Consider the following 15,121-nt stretch of genomic DNA (forward strand, 5'->3'; position numbering starts at 1 on the left):
GACTGCCATTAGTTTCAGGCAACCTGGGCTACACAGTTGAGTTCTTAGCAAGCTGTGTGAGATGGTGCCTTAAAACAAACTGCTTTGGGGTGACAGTAGTGGAGACTGCTGTGTCCCGTCCCCATAGAGCCACACTTGAACACACTCCCCAGCATCATGCAAACTTAAATGTGTGTGCCCTAGAGTTCCCGAGGAACTTCCAGAGGTGCAGGTCCCTCTGTTCTCAGCTTCCTAACATACCCCTTCTACCCTCAGTCCCCCCTCAGAGCCCTCTCCTTTCACTGCCCAAGTAAAAAGACATGCAGCTCTGGGGACATATTTTAGGGATGAAAACTAATAAAATGATTGTTTAGCTTACTTGTAGATTGTCTATGTCCGGATATTTTATGAGATGAGGGCAGTGGGAATGGCGGTGACTTCTAATTAGACAGTTCACCTTTTTCTTTTCCCTTCCCCCAGATCATCAGAGTACACTGATCTAGAGGAAAATCAGGGCGTGGCTGAGGCATAGCTCAGTGGCAGACACCTGCCTAGGTGATGGCGGAGGGGCATCACACTCGGCTCTGCTCTCCAGAAGGGTGGTCTTGGACAGTGAGCCCAGGGCAAGGCCCGAGTCCTAGCCACGTATCTGTTTACAATTCAAATCCATAATCACTGCTGTACTCGCAGCTTCCCTTGCATTAGGAAAAAAAACATCTAATTTTGCCGACTGCTTTAGCAGTGAAGACTGCTTTGGCAATGACATGGCTGACCTTCCTTAAACTAAATGAACTAAAGCCACAGCTCCAGGGTTTTGAGACCAGACAAAAGCACTTTATCAGGAAAAGGAGCCCGCTGAGGTATATTCAGATTCTCACAGGTTCATTTTCCAAATACTTCAAACTTATCTGTCCTGACTCATGGAAGGGAGCCAAGTGACCGAGGGAAGGGAGCCATAGCCTTCGGTGACACACTTTGAGAACAAGGAAAGCAAAGGCCACAAAGCCATTCACGTGTCCACTGTTTTCAGTTCCAAGCCTTCCACAAAGCTAAAAAAACACCTGACCTAATAGCTGGAGACCAGTGAAAAGCGCACTGCCAGCATTTGGTTAACGGCAATGTACCAACGTCAGCCACTACTCAGCCTGAGTGTGGCATGCCAACAACAGGGAAGTCTGGTGAGGGGTGGGTGCCGAAGAACTCTACACTGTCTCCATAACTCATTTGTAAATCTAAGTCCATTAGCTGATGGGAGACTGCGAACCTGACCATCCGTAGCAGGAGAAAAGAGGACCGAGCGTTGTTGCTGTAACAAGCCTCTCCAACTCATCGTTCTGGGGAGCAAGACTGTCCAGGTATTTACTGCTCCCACTACAGAACAGGATGCTGATCTTTGTCTCATCTTAGCAATTCATACATCTTAGGGCCCTTGAACCAACTGGGGAGGAAATCATTCTACTACAAGATGCTTTTCCAATAAAATTTGTTTTCTCTAAAACCTAGAATGCATTTGTTGGTTTGATTAGATGTATATTATTAGGTGATGTACACTGGAAAAGGCACATCATTTAGTGAAAGATCACAAGAACTATTTCAAATGAATTGAAATATCCAGTGTTCTGCTACAAATGTTACTAAAACACTGGGCATAAAGACATCATATGAAGCCAGTGAAATGGCTCAGCAGATGAAGGCATGAACCAAATAAGCCTGGTGAACTAAGCTCGAGCCCCAGCACCTGTGTAAAGGTGTGAGGAGAGACCTGTATCCAAGAGGTTGTCTTCTGACTTCTGTCCTCAAATGGTGACACACGCACACACACAGCACAGGCACGCACGCACGCACGCACGCACGCACGCACGCACACACTATAATAGCATACTATGTTAGAGTTAAACTCTGTAGGGTAAGTGAAAGGAAGGTAAGTTAAAACATGCAAATTTTCCAATGTTAGTAAACTGCTTTGTTGTGAATTTGTACTGGGTAGCTGACTTTACCGAATGCAAATAAACAATTAACCATAGATAGGTAGATAGACAGACAGACAGACAGACAGTCAGACAAAAAAACTTTAATTTCTTATGAAGAGTCTATGGATTTTAAATGTATGTGCACAAAGCTTTTTGAAGACTCTCTTAGGAGGTATGGAAGCAAAACCTTGAACACCGCTAGTCTCGACATCACAGCATCACTCATAAAGGGATTGCTCAGTCCATGGCCAGGAATGGGATGCAGGTGTCGCCCGGGGGTTAAGCAGACAGGGAGCACACTGCCTTGTAAGTAGTGAGACGGTCTCATGGACAGGTGTCAGTCATCCACTGTCAGAGTGTTTCTTATGGACAGGTGTCAGTCATCCACTGTCAGAGTGTGTGTCTGTGGACAGGTGTCAGTCATCCACTGTCAGAGTGTGTTTCTGTGGACAGGTGTCAGTCATCCACTGTCAGAGTGTTTCTTGTGGACAGGTGTCAGTCATCCACTGTCAGAGTGTCTTGTGGACAGGTGTCAGTCATCCACTGTCAGAGTGTGTGTCTGTGGACAGGTGTCAGTCATCCACTGTCAGAGTGTGTTTCTGTGGACAGGTGTCAGTCATCCACTGTCAGAGTGTGTGTCTGTGGACAGGTGTCAGTCATCCACTGTCAGAGTGTGTGTCTGTGGACAGGTGTCAGTCATCCACTGTCAGAGTGTGTGTCTGTGGACAGGTGTCAGTCATCCACTGTCAGAGTGTGTGTCTGTGGACAGATGTCAGTCATCCACTGTCAGAGTGTGTGTCTGTGGACAGGTGTCAGTCATCCACTGTCAGAGTGTGTGTCTGTGGACAGATGTCAGTCATCCACTGTCAGAGTGTGTGTCTGTGGACAGGTGTCAGTCATCCACTGTCAGAGTGTGTTTCCATGGAGAAGCATCTTAGTTTCCACATGCCATGCAAGCCAGCAGTCACCAGTGTAACCAGAGACTTGAGTTGCAATGATGCTGGTGGCTTTCAGCAGTGGTCTGTTACGGCTGTGGGGCTGTGTTACCCCGCAGTGGATGGCTTTGCCATCAGTCCTCTACCATCAGAACAGCAGGACTCCTGCCAAGAAGTGGGCCCGTGACCACAGGATGCACAAGGGGTACTATGTAACTTGTGTATTCTGCACTGAATTCTGGCTCCACTAGCTGTGTGACAGGGGCAAACTGAAGACTGTTGCCTTCCCTTAAGACGTCACACTTGGAAATGCAACTGAGGCTGAGAAGGCCTGACTGAATGAGAGCAGCCAGTCAAGTGCAGCACAGAGAACCGTCCACCTCCCCAGGGAACTTAAGGTCAGCCCTGCTGTCTGCATGCAAAAAGCCACTGCAGTCAGACTGTAACTGTGTTTAAGTGTAGCTTACTGGCTGTAATTACAGAAGGAAAATGCCTCTTCTTTCAAAAAGTGGTGATATAAGGTATTAGACCCTTTTCTGACAGAAGCTTGGGAGAAAGATCTAAGCAACCCCATGTTACTCAGATGACTAAGATTTTCAGAATCTTACATTTTTATATTTATGCAAAAGTGCTGTATATTGGACATGCATGCACAGGGTTGTTTTGAAAAAGCATAGCAGGGCCAGAGTCAGTCTGGAGTCACATTTAAGATTCTGTTGAACTCAGGATTGAATAAGATGGGGGTAGACCCATCAGCCAAGTTCACCTATGCCACATCTTCTCTCCATCTGGCAAAGGTCAGCAAACTGTCAGTGATGTGGGCTATCTTTCTGTTCACTGTGAATAGGTGTTGCTCTCATGGATAAATAAAGATGCTTTGGACTATGGCAAGGCAGGATAGAGCCAGGCAGAAGATCCAAGCAGAGACATAGGAGAAGACGGGAGGAGTCTGAGAGATGCCAGCAATCAACCAAGGAGTAACATGCCAGAGCACCACCGATAAGCCACAGGCTACATGGTGATACGAAGATTAGTAGAAATGGGTTAATTTAAATATAAGAGCTAGCCAGTAATAAGCCTGAGCCATTGGCTAAATGTTTCTAATTAATATTAAGTCTCTGAGTGGTTATTTAGAAATGGCTGCAGGGCTTGGCAGGACAGAAAAGCCTCTGGTTACGTGTCAGGGTGGCAAATTCTAAGAACCAAGTCCCTTCTTTGATACCCCTTAACATAGTGGTTTTCAACCTTCCTAATGCTATGATCCTTTAACACAGTTCCTCACATTGTGGTGATCTGGAACCATAAAATTGCTACTTCATAACTGTAATTTTGCTACTGTTATAAATTGTAAGGTAAATATCTGATATATGACTCCCACATGTTGAGAACCACTGCCCTAACAGACCATTAATCACTTAATCTGTACTTTATTCCTCAGAAAAGAGGCGCTCGCCAAAATCAGCCCGGCCTTTTGCACACCTTCATCACTCTGAGGGGGGGTGGGTCTTCACATAGGGAACGTAGGGAACGGGTAGATCTGAGAATGAAACAGGTCAGGGCAGCTGCAGCTCCTGCCATGACACAGACTGTCCCAAGTGCTTTGCACGAATGCTCTTTGGAGCCTTCCAAGTTCCCTGTGTTGTAGCTTCACTTCATAGATGGAAAACTGGGCACTTACATAAGGGACTCACCAAGAACACACAAATGGCATAATCAGAACGCAGCCAGGTCACAGACCCTAGGCCTTCCACTTTTGACACTAAGCTATGTTACCAAAACTGTGGTTATGTGACTTAACATTTTAAACATCTAGGATAGAAGGGGTTGCTATACCTACATGTTTTTATATACATAGACTTTCTGAAAAGTAAGTTAATAATTCGTTACAGACTGTGATGGGAGCAAGATCTTTTTAATTTCTGCCTCCAAACTTACACACATTACCTGTACAAAAATATATTATGCAATATCCCCAGAGTCACTGGATTGTAGGGCTGTAACAGACCCTGTCATTTTATGGGCTAGGGCAGACCGAGGCAGAGAGGGAGCAGACTTGCCTGAGGCCACCCAAGTAGGAAGAGCCTTGGGCACAGCCAGAGCTCTGGACTCTAGTTGTGGGGTTTTCTGTCTGACTGTTCCCACCATTGCTGACTTGACTGTCACACTGGAGATTTTCAAAACCTTCAAATTATATAGAATTGAGGGAGGAAATTATGATTTGGACTTCAAGTGTTGACACTTGAAAAATACCAACTACCTTTCAGTGCAAGTGTTTCATCATGTCCCTAAGGTGGAATGCTCCACATAGGCCCCCGGAAAGGTGATTTTCAGAATGTGCCATGGCAACATGGAGACGCCAGGTCCTCCACTGTTGCTGGGAGCTGACACAATTTACATTAAACAAATGTTTTGAAAATTAGCTGTTCACGGTTCCAATTTCAGCTTCCCCCAGGGTTTAATGTTAGCCAAGTACTGGTACAGTAAGCAGACAATGTGTTTTATTGTGTGGAAGAAAAACAGACCACCATCACAGGCTCCCTGCTTTAGTAATCAAGGGAAAAGTTGAGTGTTCAAGTGATTATTGACATATGGTTATTAGAAACATAGCTACTAGGGACTGGAGCAACACACACACACACACACACACACACACACACACACACACACACACACACACACACACACACACACACCACACACACACACACCACACACATGCACACACACACACACACACACACACACACACACACACACACACACAACACACACACACACCACATGCCACACACATGCAAATACACTCATACATACACACACACACACACACACACACACACACACACACACACACACACACACACACACACAGAGAGAGAGAGACTCATACATACAGGTACACTCACTCACACTCCACGAAGAACAGATTCCTCATGTTTAGTAAGCTGGAAAGTTTAGGAAATCACTGGACAAAACATACACAGAAGACTAGGGTCAAGGGGAGCAGTGTTCTGTCAGGGCTGCTCTAGGCCCTGGCATCTCAAGATGTGTTCAGGACCTACAACTTGAGTGCACAAAACTTGAGTGCACAAAACTTGAGGGCACAAAACTTGAGGGCAAGGGCCAAGTTCAACATATGGTTCCATCCTTCTGGTGCCAGGCCCTAATTCCAGGGCCTTGTTGTAGCAGTCAGGCCCCTGGGGTCCATTTTCAAGGGAGAGCAGGCTTTGCTTCTCTGTGTTTCTAACATTTCAAAGGGCCACCCTGGCACTTGTCCTGTTTCCTCTGCCCTGCCCTTTCTCCCAACTCCAAATAGAAGGAGGGGGAAGGGAACCTGCCAATCTGCTCACTTTAGTTAGCAGAAACGAATGAGGAACAGTCTGTGAAGTCCCTGCCCTGCCTGCCCCTCCTCCTGCAGGGCTCCTGAACAAGGTGGGTGAAAGGATCCGGAAATACTGGCTGCTCTTCAAGGTCAGGTTTCTCTTTCCAGTGTGCAGATCAATTCTGGGCCTTGGAAAGGTGTTTGTTTTGATTTTGATATCATGGCGTGCTGTTTGCACTCACAGGTGTGTGTGAGGAGACACAGAACCTTCTCCCCAGCTAACCCAGGCTCTAGAATAGTGTGCACTTTCCCATCAAAATAACTCTAGGTCATGCTAACAAGAGCTTTCCTCTCCACAGATCAGCATCTAGGACACTACTTTCCGGTGAGGCTAGGTCTGTGAGGATCTGCCTGAAAACTACACTGCTTTCCTTTCTTGACCAAAGCCAAGTGTTCTGAAAGACAACTGTCTGGAGTGCTCTTGCTAGAGGACACCCAAAGGAGGACACATTGCCACAGCAACACAATGACATTGTACAACTCAGCCTCAATGCATGTGGGCAGATGGCCCCTCTGAGAACTGTATGGGGGCTGATCCCTGGCACAAGGAAACCTTACCATGGGCCCACACCCATGTGGGAGACCAGCTTCAGAAGGTGTGGGGCTGGGCTACCACCCACCTCCAGCTGCTCCCTGAACACTTACAACCCATCCCCAAGTCCCAAGGTGCCGTGAGACACTCTTGACTAGCCGGTGATTTGGACTCACTTGTGTTCCTGTCTCTGTTTCCACAGCAGGGTAGGGATCTGCTCTGAGAAGGGCTGGGAGGTCCCCTGTGACCTCGTTTACCCCAACCACACACTCCTGCCGGATCCCATACCTTAGACTTCCGGGCCCCCTTCTTGCCTCCTGTTTTCTTAGCCACCGGTTTCTTCTGGGATGGAGACTTGGCCTTTTTGGCTGGTGGAGGAGTGATGATGGCTTCCAACTTTCCCTTGGATCCTCGCTTCTTCGCTAGCAACTCAGGATGGATATTCGGCAACACACCCCCACTGGCTATGGTGACTCCTTTTAGCAGCTTGCAGGAAAACCAAAGGCACAGGTGGTAAGCTGGACCACCCTGCTCCAGGAGTGCCCTTCCTGACTCTATAGGCCAACACTGCTCATACGTAGTGCTCTCTGAGCTGGTTCAGCTCTATCTCTGTGGCAGCCAGAAGGACAGCCCAGGGAGGAGTCTTGAGTCCTCCCTTGCTTTCAGTTTACACTACCATTTCTCCCAGGACAGCTGAGCACCCTTGTCATCTCCCTACCCTACTCCCAGTGAAGCCCCAACAGACAGGAAGCTGCTTGAGGTCTTGCCAGCCACCACAGCCTCTCCTGTGTAGTCTGAGTGTATGCTAGCTTGCTTGGGGACAAACTGGAGAGCCCCGTACCTGGTTCAGCTCCTCATCGTTGGCCACAGCTAACAGGATGTGCCGGGGAGTGACCCGTCCCTTCTTGTTGTCTCTTGCTGCATTACCAGCCAGCTCCAGGATCTCAGCTGTAGGGCAGAGAAGAGCACATGTTATTTCAGGGCATTAGAGAGCCCACATGCCCCTGTACCCCCATTCATGAGGCAGGAATGGACACAGGAAGTGGCTACTTAAGGAAGCAGCTAGCCAAGGTGGGAAGCTACAGGTATGTTTTGCAGGCAGTACTTCTGGAGAAGCCTGGCAGGTTTAATAGGAAAGATGGGCAGGATTAAAGGTCCACCTTTTGTTTTGAAAATGGAGAGGCTGGGGAGGGATAGAGACCATTGGAGGGCAGGCCACTGAGTAAGCACGTGGTGGGACTCAGATAGAAACCCAGCTCTGGCTCCCATTTCCCAGACAGCTGCCCTCGAGGGGTGCTTGGAGTGGGTGAGGCAACGGCATGTGGGTAGCAGTGGGGCCAGAAGGACAAACTAGCTGCACTTTTGCTAATGCATCACCTGTCTGTAGAATTCAAGGGGAGGGAGTTTGATATGGACGGTGTTTGAGAGACCTTTGATGCTTGAATCAAAGAAGAGTATCTACACATTTGGATTTGCAGTCAGGAAGCTGTGACTAGGCTCCTAAAGTCAATGTCACAGTAATATAAAACAAAAGGGTGGGGTTACTACAGGCTGAAAAAAACACTAGAGACAGAACCCACTGCAATGTGTTACTTTGAGGGGATCCTCCAAAGCCATGTCCTCTGGAGACACGTGAAGGGATCTGAACATGGGAGTCACAGCCCAGGAATTATCTTTCTTGAACTGGACAGTAGCATGGCCAATCTGAAGGGAACACTCTTGTTCTTAAGAAATTTATGATGTGGCTGGAGACAGCTCAGCAGTTAAGAGCACTGGCTGCTCTTCCAGAGGACCTGGGTTCAGTTCCCAGCACCCACATGGCAGCTCACGACCACCTATAACTCCTGGGTCTGCCATCATCTTTGGCCTCTGCTTGTACTGCATGCAAATATAAACATCCAGGCAAACATCCATATACATGAAGTGAAAAATAAAAATAAACAAGGAAACTCATGCTGAAGTATTTAGGAATGGAGCATCTTGATGTCGTCTTGAGAGCACAGTGAACTGTTAAATCTGCATATGGTCAGAGTCCCTCTTTCCAAGAAACCCTGTCCTTTGTAACATGTAAGGACCTGCACTTTACAGACCTCGAGTGACATGTCTAAATGAAATAAGCCAGGCACAGAAAGATACATACTGTAAGAGCTTACTAAGATCTCAAGAAGCTTAATTTAGAAGTTGGGGCTGGGGTGCGGTGAAAGGGGAAAGGATGGTCAAAGGGTACAAAGATTCAGTTATATTTTAAGGGAAGTTTTAATGATGTGCCCAGAAATGTATCACTAACACATATTTTAAATGTTCACCAAACCTAAACACAGGAATATGAGGGGCAAGTATGTGAACCAGATTAATCTACTTCCCTACTAAGTATGCACACACAAAGCAGCGTTGAATCTTCAGTATGTAGACCGTTACTTGTCGATTAAGAATAACATAACACTTTTCTTCAGCGTTTTGTAAACAAAAAATCATGACGGGAATAAAACCAGACAGTGAGGCTGAGTCTAACCTTACCAAGTCTGTTTTCCTGCAGTCTCATGGGGCAAACAGACAGATCTTCCGCTATTACCAATGGCACTGGGAGTGCCCACTGGCACGAGACCCCTTGCAACTCCCTGCTCAGCAATACGGTTCCCCTGGCAACCTGGGCAGTTTCCTCGGTGAGTCCTCACTGTCTTTGTGGGACGTGCAGACTGTTCCAGAATGTATCACCTGGTGCCCATGCCCACTCTGCCTGTGATGCCCTTCTGTGCCACCTCTGCTGGCACTAAACAAGGCCTAATATTCCAGTTATAGTGTACGCTCTGGATAACCCTGACAAAGCCAGTGCCTGGACACATCCTGGAACAGGTAGAGATAAACTGGTAGCTATGTGGAAAACCAAGCCTGAAACTCACAGTACTCAGGGTTGTCTACTGTGCTTGCTTTGAGACATGATCTGACTTTGGTCTCAGACTTACTAGGAAGCCAGGCTAGCCTCAAACCTGCGACTCTTCCTGCCCCAGTCACCTGAGAACTAGACTGGTGTGCGCACCACTATAGTTGAGATGGTGTCTATTTTCGAGGTTAACAACTAAGCCCCATGCAAAAATCCGCTACTTACGTGTAAAGACGAGAGTGTGCTTGACTGCTCATGAACACTTCATAATGACCGAGGGGTAGGGGAAGGGAAATCAGTCATACTTGGGACGGCTGGTCACCTTCCCTAAATCCAGCAAATCATTTTGTGCAGGCATTACACAGAGACAAACAGCCCTGTGTTTGAGAAGGAATGCAAAGGCACTGAGGTTCCTGTCTGACCAGCAGGAAGGAGAGCAACACAAGGCTGCACAGGCCAGAACTCTAGAGCGTACCGGACCTGGGCTTCATGCACAGGAGAGCTGCAGTGTGAGGCAGGGAGACTGGCCAGTACCTGCAGGCACTAACTGGAGAGAGGCTTACACCTTTTCCACCTTAGCCTACAGGGCTGTTCTCCATAACCTCAGTACAGCAGTTTCTCAGTGCTGAGGGAACCACTGTCCTGAAAGTTCCTATAACTGTCAAACCAAAAAGGTACCTGTAGTGCTTCAGGATGCAGGGGTCATGGGTGCTAAATGCCTGCTTGTGGTCCAGAAGAGCCTCAGACGTGGCGTAGGTGGCACACCTGCGAGGCCACAGCTCAAACGTTAGCCAAGCGGGTGCCCGAGGCCCCGCAAAAGCAGGCTCTGGCAGTCAAGGCAGAGAGAAGAGCCCACTGGAGCAGTCCCAGGGCTGGAACTCAGCACTGAGGAAGGCTTAGAGGGGCCTTTGGCATCATGGATCTGTGCGGCCCACCTGTAAAAGCTTCCAGCCTCCAGCAACGCCCCTCTTCAGCCTCTTCACCTTCTCTGGGGCTATGGGAAGGAACAGCCATCAGTGTCTGGAGCCAGAGCATGCAGACAGCAGCTGGTAGGTTACAGTCCGCTGACCCTAATGTGCTAAGGATGCCTTACCTGCTCCTTGTTAAAAACAGGCAACATACAGGTGCCTCCAGTGGTGGACTGTTTCATTAAATACTTAAGCCCGCCCCACGACAAGCAAATCATGTGGGAGCAGTTTCTGGAGAAGAAGCCTGTTTCCTGTTCTTGCAGGAGTGCCAGCAGAAGGCCTTCCCAGGCAGAGGTGGGGTGAAGGAGAGGTGTGATCTCTCTGGGTTTTTTGAATGTTTGTGTGTTTTGTTTCTAAAACTGTCCTTGATTCTCTGTGCAGGGAAATGGTAGAGGTGAAGATGAGCCCTGAGCTGTGTGGGCCGCTGACCTGGGCGGAAAGCTGGTATGTGAAAAATGGGAAGAAAGCCACGGAGTGCCCCAGAAGCAAGCACCAGGGCTCAAGGGGCGCCGAGCCCCGCAGAACTGAGGACACACAGCTTCATTAGCTTGAGCCCTGGGGCTCACTTGCGGCTCCAGCCTTAGTTTTCCTTTGGAAAACCTCAAGGGCATCTCGCATGTTACCAGTTCATTTGGCTTGGACTCGGGTGCAAGGAGACACGAGGAACTGGCACTGGGAGTGAGGTGGGCGGGTCTAGGAATGGGAGCTCCTAGGAAATGGCAGGGTTAGGGAGTCGCTCCCTTGCCTTTTGTATCAAGGAGGTGAAGTCCAAGGCTTCCTTTCTGCAAAACCCAGCAGCATGAACAAGTCGAGATGAATGTCCAGCCCTAGGCTCCTACCACCAAAGAGCGGGCCCTGGGCTCTGCAGAGAGGAAGCAGGAGCTGTACCCATTACAGCAGTAAGGTGGGGCTCAGAGAGACTGAGCAAGCACTGTAGGTTGTTTAACTCCCATGCTTCTCCAGACGGATAGTAGCCATAGTGACACTATCATCAGGGGACACACAGACAGAGTTCCTCCAAGACACACCTTTTACAAGAAGCATGCTCCACACCCTAGTCTGTCTACACTGCAGTGGGCAGAGGGCCTGGGCATTTTACAACAGTTGAGAATGATGAACACATCCTAAGTGCCAAGAAAGCAGGACCTGCAGCATGCGCTTGCCCCGTGCTGAGCAGCAGTCTTCCCTCTGCCCTGCCTCACTCTAGGCCCGGCTTCTGATAAACCAGAAGCTTTCCTGTGCAGGAGAGGCTGCCTGCTGCATGGAGAGAGAGAGATACAAACTGTCAGCCATTCAACAAGACTGGGTGCTTCCTGCTTGCTTTCCAGGGTGTACCGGCCCTGGTACACAGGGAGAGGATGGCTGCTATGTGACCGTGGCAAGGTATACACACCACAGGGAGGAGGGCCTGGGGTCTCTCTTCAGAATGTGGCCTTCTCCTTGCTAAGTTACATAGAGGGCAAAACCATGGAGGCCCTGAGCTGTGGGGCAATACCTACAGCTGCATCTCCATGGTTTCCAGGGCTCAGTCCCTAGACCCTTCCTCAGAGGGCTATTTAGGGGCTATACCCTAGAGGCTACAACCAGAAAAATAAATAAAATAAAAGGAACCTGTGAGAAATCATGGACAGCTGGAATGGGAGCATTAGGAGGGAAGAAACAGAAACCCTCGCCAGATCCTTTGCCCCCTGGAATGTTCTTCCTGGCCAGAGGCAGGCTACCTTTTACAGCTAATGACCAACACTGGCCTGGTTTGGGGCCCAGAGCACACTGAGGTCAGCTCCAGAGGGGATTCCCAGGCACAAACGCTTCGTGAGGCACACTGCTGGGTACTTTGGTAGCTGTTCTTTTTAATATCATTTTAAGCTCTGACTGGAAAGACATCCAAGCAGCACACTCTTGGCCGGGTCTAGCATTAGACAACCAGAGAGCCACTGGCTCCGGGGTTGTGGTGGCCAGGACTGGTGATGTGGCCTTGTCTTCTCAGAGCCCAAAGCTCCCAAGCCTCATTGAACATGATGGTTTTAGGGCAACATGATGAGATTCCCATGGCCTTGGACAAGGCCATGATTTGGCAGTCCTTGCATCTCTGGGACAGCTGGCTGAGCAACAATACTTTTCTGACAGCCCTACTTCTCAATTTTACCCCAAGCCCAAAGGTTTAGACTCTAGCCCTCCCCCGTCCCCACAGCCCCCCCCCCCCCCCCGGCTCAAACTGAACCGACTCAGCTGTATGGAAGCATTCTGTCTCCCTCCCTTCAGGGAGATGAAGTCATGGCTTGCAGAATTAGACTAACAGCTAACAGGTGATGTGGTGAGGCTGAGCCAAACTCCACACACAAACCTTGCAATAGGAAAGAATCTGGGGGCTTTTACAAAGCTGTTTGAAGCATCTCGTCCAACAAAAGAGAGATTGAAAGTAACAATCAGAAATCAAAGAGAGCAAATATTCACGTAATCCCAAGGAGAATGCCGATATCTGCTACAGAGCCAACAACACGACAAGGAATCTGTTTATTGTATTTCTTTTGATTCCTCGTCCCTCGTCACTAAGTTCAGCATTGGGACACCATTCCAGGAGGCCTTAACCCAATCAACCCCAATTGGAGGGTGACTGCTGAGAGCTTCCTGTGTCCTGACCACACCATGGTCCTCTCCAATTCCCTCAGTGACCTGGATTGTCTGTGGCCATGTCTCCTGAAGAATCCACTGCCTACCCCACCTTTCCAGGTCGGGGAGTGGCAGAGACTAAGGCTGGCAGTAGTTCCCTTAGCGGAGCTCTGGGCACAGCAAAGTTCCCTGGTGTTGGCCTGTCCCACAGCAAACCCTCATTCGGCCCTGGGATCTCAGAGGAACTGGGTATTCCACAAGTAAAAGCTATGCAGGCATTGTAGATGTCTTCCTTGGTTAAATACAAAGACTTTTTAAGAGTGAACTGCTCCACTGCTCCCACAAGGCCCACTCAAGCGCATTCCTGCTGTCAGCTCTGTGAACTAGGTGCCATCTGGTCCAGTTCCACAAAAACTACCAACAAGACAGAACAGTAGCCCTGACTTGGGAGTCTCTGAAGTACATTCCACTGGACACCTTTTCACATGTCAGAGCCATATGCATGTTAATGGAAGAAACACTTGGATTGTTGGCAAGAATCAGCTCACTGTAACCCACCTTCTAAGCCCAGTGCTTGAGTAGCTCCAATGCCAGGGACCTTCCTTCACCTCTGCAGATGGAAGCTCTGACTTACACCACCTCCAGCTGGCTGCAGCCATGACTGCACGGTGGGTGGCCCTAGGTCTGCTGTCAGACACGGGAGATTTGCATCTGAGCTCCTGTAATTTGCTGTGGGCTATGGCCAAGACAACACCCAGCCTCAGTTTCCCATTTTATGAAACAGGATTAGGGTTATCTCTGAGGTTTATAAGGGTCGAGTTACTACTAAAATGCTTAGTGGACTTAGTAAATGAGCTACTGTGTGCTAAGGCTACAGTATCCTCATTAGGATGGGGGTAGGGGATGAGCTGTGGGGGGGCAGAGGAAGGGGGCACAGGGAATAGGTGGGGAGTGGGGGAAGCAATAGCAGTGGCATGGCCCTGATTGCAAGGGCAAGCAACTCCTTTCCCTTGGTCTCTCCCATCTGGATACCTGGGTGGAGACCTGTATGAGGAGCACCAGCAGAAAAGCAGCAGAAACCCTGGAGTTTCCTCCCCTGCAGTTCACCCTTTGCTGTTGTACTTAACAGTTTACATATGTTTGAAAAATGCACTTGAACTCTATTAACCTCTGTCCTGCCAGACCTGTCTTGATAGAACACAGCACCCCAGGCGGCCGCACAGGCGGGCTCTGCCTTGGGATGGGGTCTGGGACTTTCATCTGACCCCAGCAGGGGGCACCACGGTAGGGCAGAACCAGAGACAGCTGCAGAGGCTACAGAAATCTTGGGGGGAGGAGGGAAAGGGAGGTGGCCTAAGCAAACCTGTTCTACCCCAGCCCTGGCTGGAGCTGGGCAGGGCCCCCTGCAACACCAATCACTTACTTTCAAGGTCTCTAAATTAATTTACAAGGAAATGGTTAATGTGTATGTTTGTTTTAATATGGAAAACCACAGCCATTTGTTCTTAATTCAGCCCGAGGAGGGGTGAGCAATCAGATGTCTGCTGAAATTAAATGACTTAGAGCATAAGGGAAAGAGGAAGTTCATTTAGAGCGCCCCTACTTCGTACCATCTCCCAGATGGACTTGGAAAGGGAAAGCCAGGCGCAGAGCAGCAGACTGTGGTTGTGGGGACAATGGCTTCCATACACACTCACACAGGCAGCATGGCCACGGGGGACCAGACCAGACCAGTCAGGGAGACACAGAAAGATACGGAAAGGGGGGTGAATGCAAAGTGCTGCTGCTCCATGCTGTCCAGACTTTTGCTACTACAAGTCCCAAGTCCCACCGGACACTGCCTCCCAGCTTGCGCAGCCTTCTC

General features: G+C 49.0%; 1 protein-coding gene across 6 annotated transcripts in view; it reads right to left on the minus strand.

Moving 5' to 3' along the window:
• LOC100771856 (core histone macro-H2A.1) overlaps positions 1 to 15,121 on the minus strand; it is a 58,716-nt gene that overhangs the window by 23,063 nt on the left and 20,532 nt on the right. For all 6 annotated transcript variants that reach the window (XM_035443001.1, XM_027409757.2, XM_027409758.2 and 3 more), the window contains exons 3-4: positions 7,640 to 7,746; positions 7,087 to 7,284 (exon numbers count right to left, since the gene is read on the minus strand). In XM_035443001.1, the coding sequence (XP_035298892.1) occupies positions 7,087 to 7,284; positions 7,640 to 7,746 (305 nt within the window). The remainder of the gene's footprint in view (positions 1 to 7,086; positions 7,285 to 7,639; positions 7,747 to 15,121) is intronic.

The sequence above is a fragment of the Cricetulus griseus genome, chromosome 3 (genome assembly GCF_003668045.3).
Source record: "Cricetulus griseus strain 17A/GY chromosome 3, alternate assembly CriGri-PICRH-1.0, whole genome shotgun sequence".
Classification (NCBI taxonomy): Eukaryota; Metazoa; Chordata; class Mammalia; order Rodentia; family Cricetidae; genus Cricetulus; species Cricetulus griseus.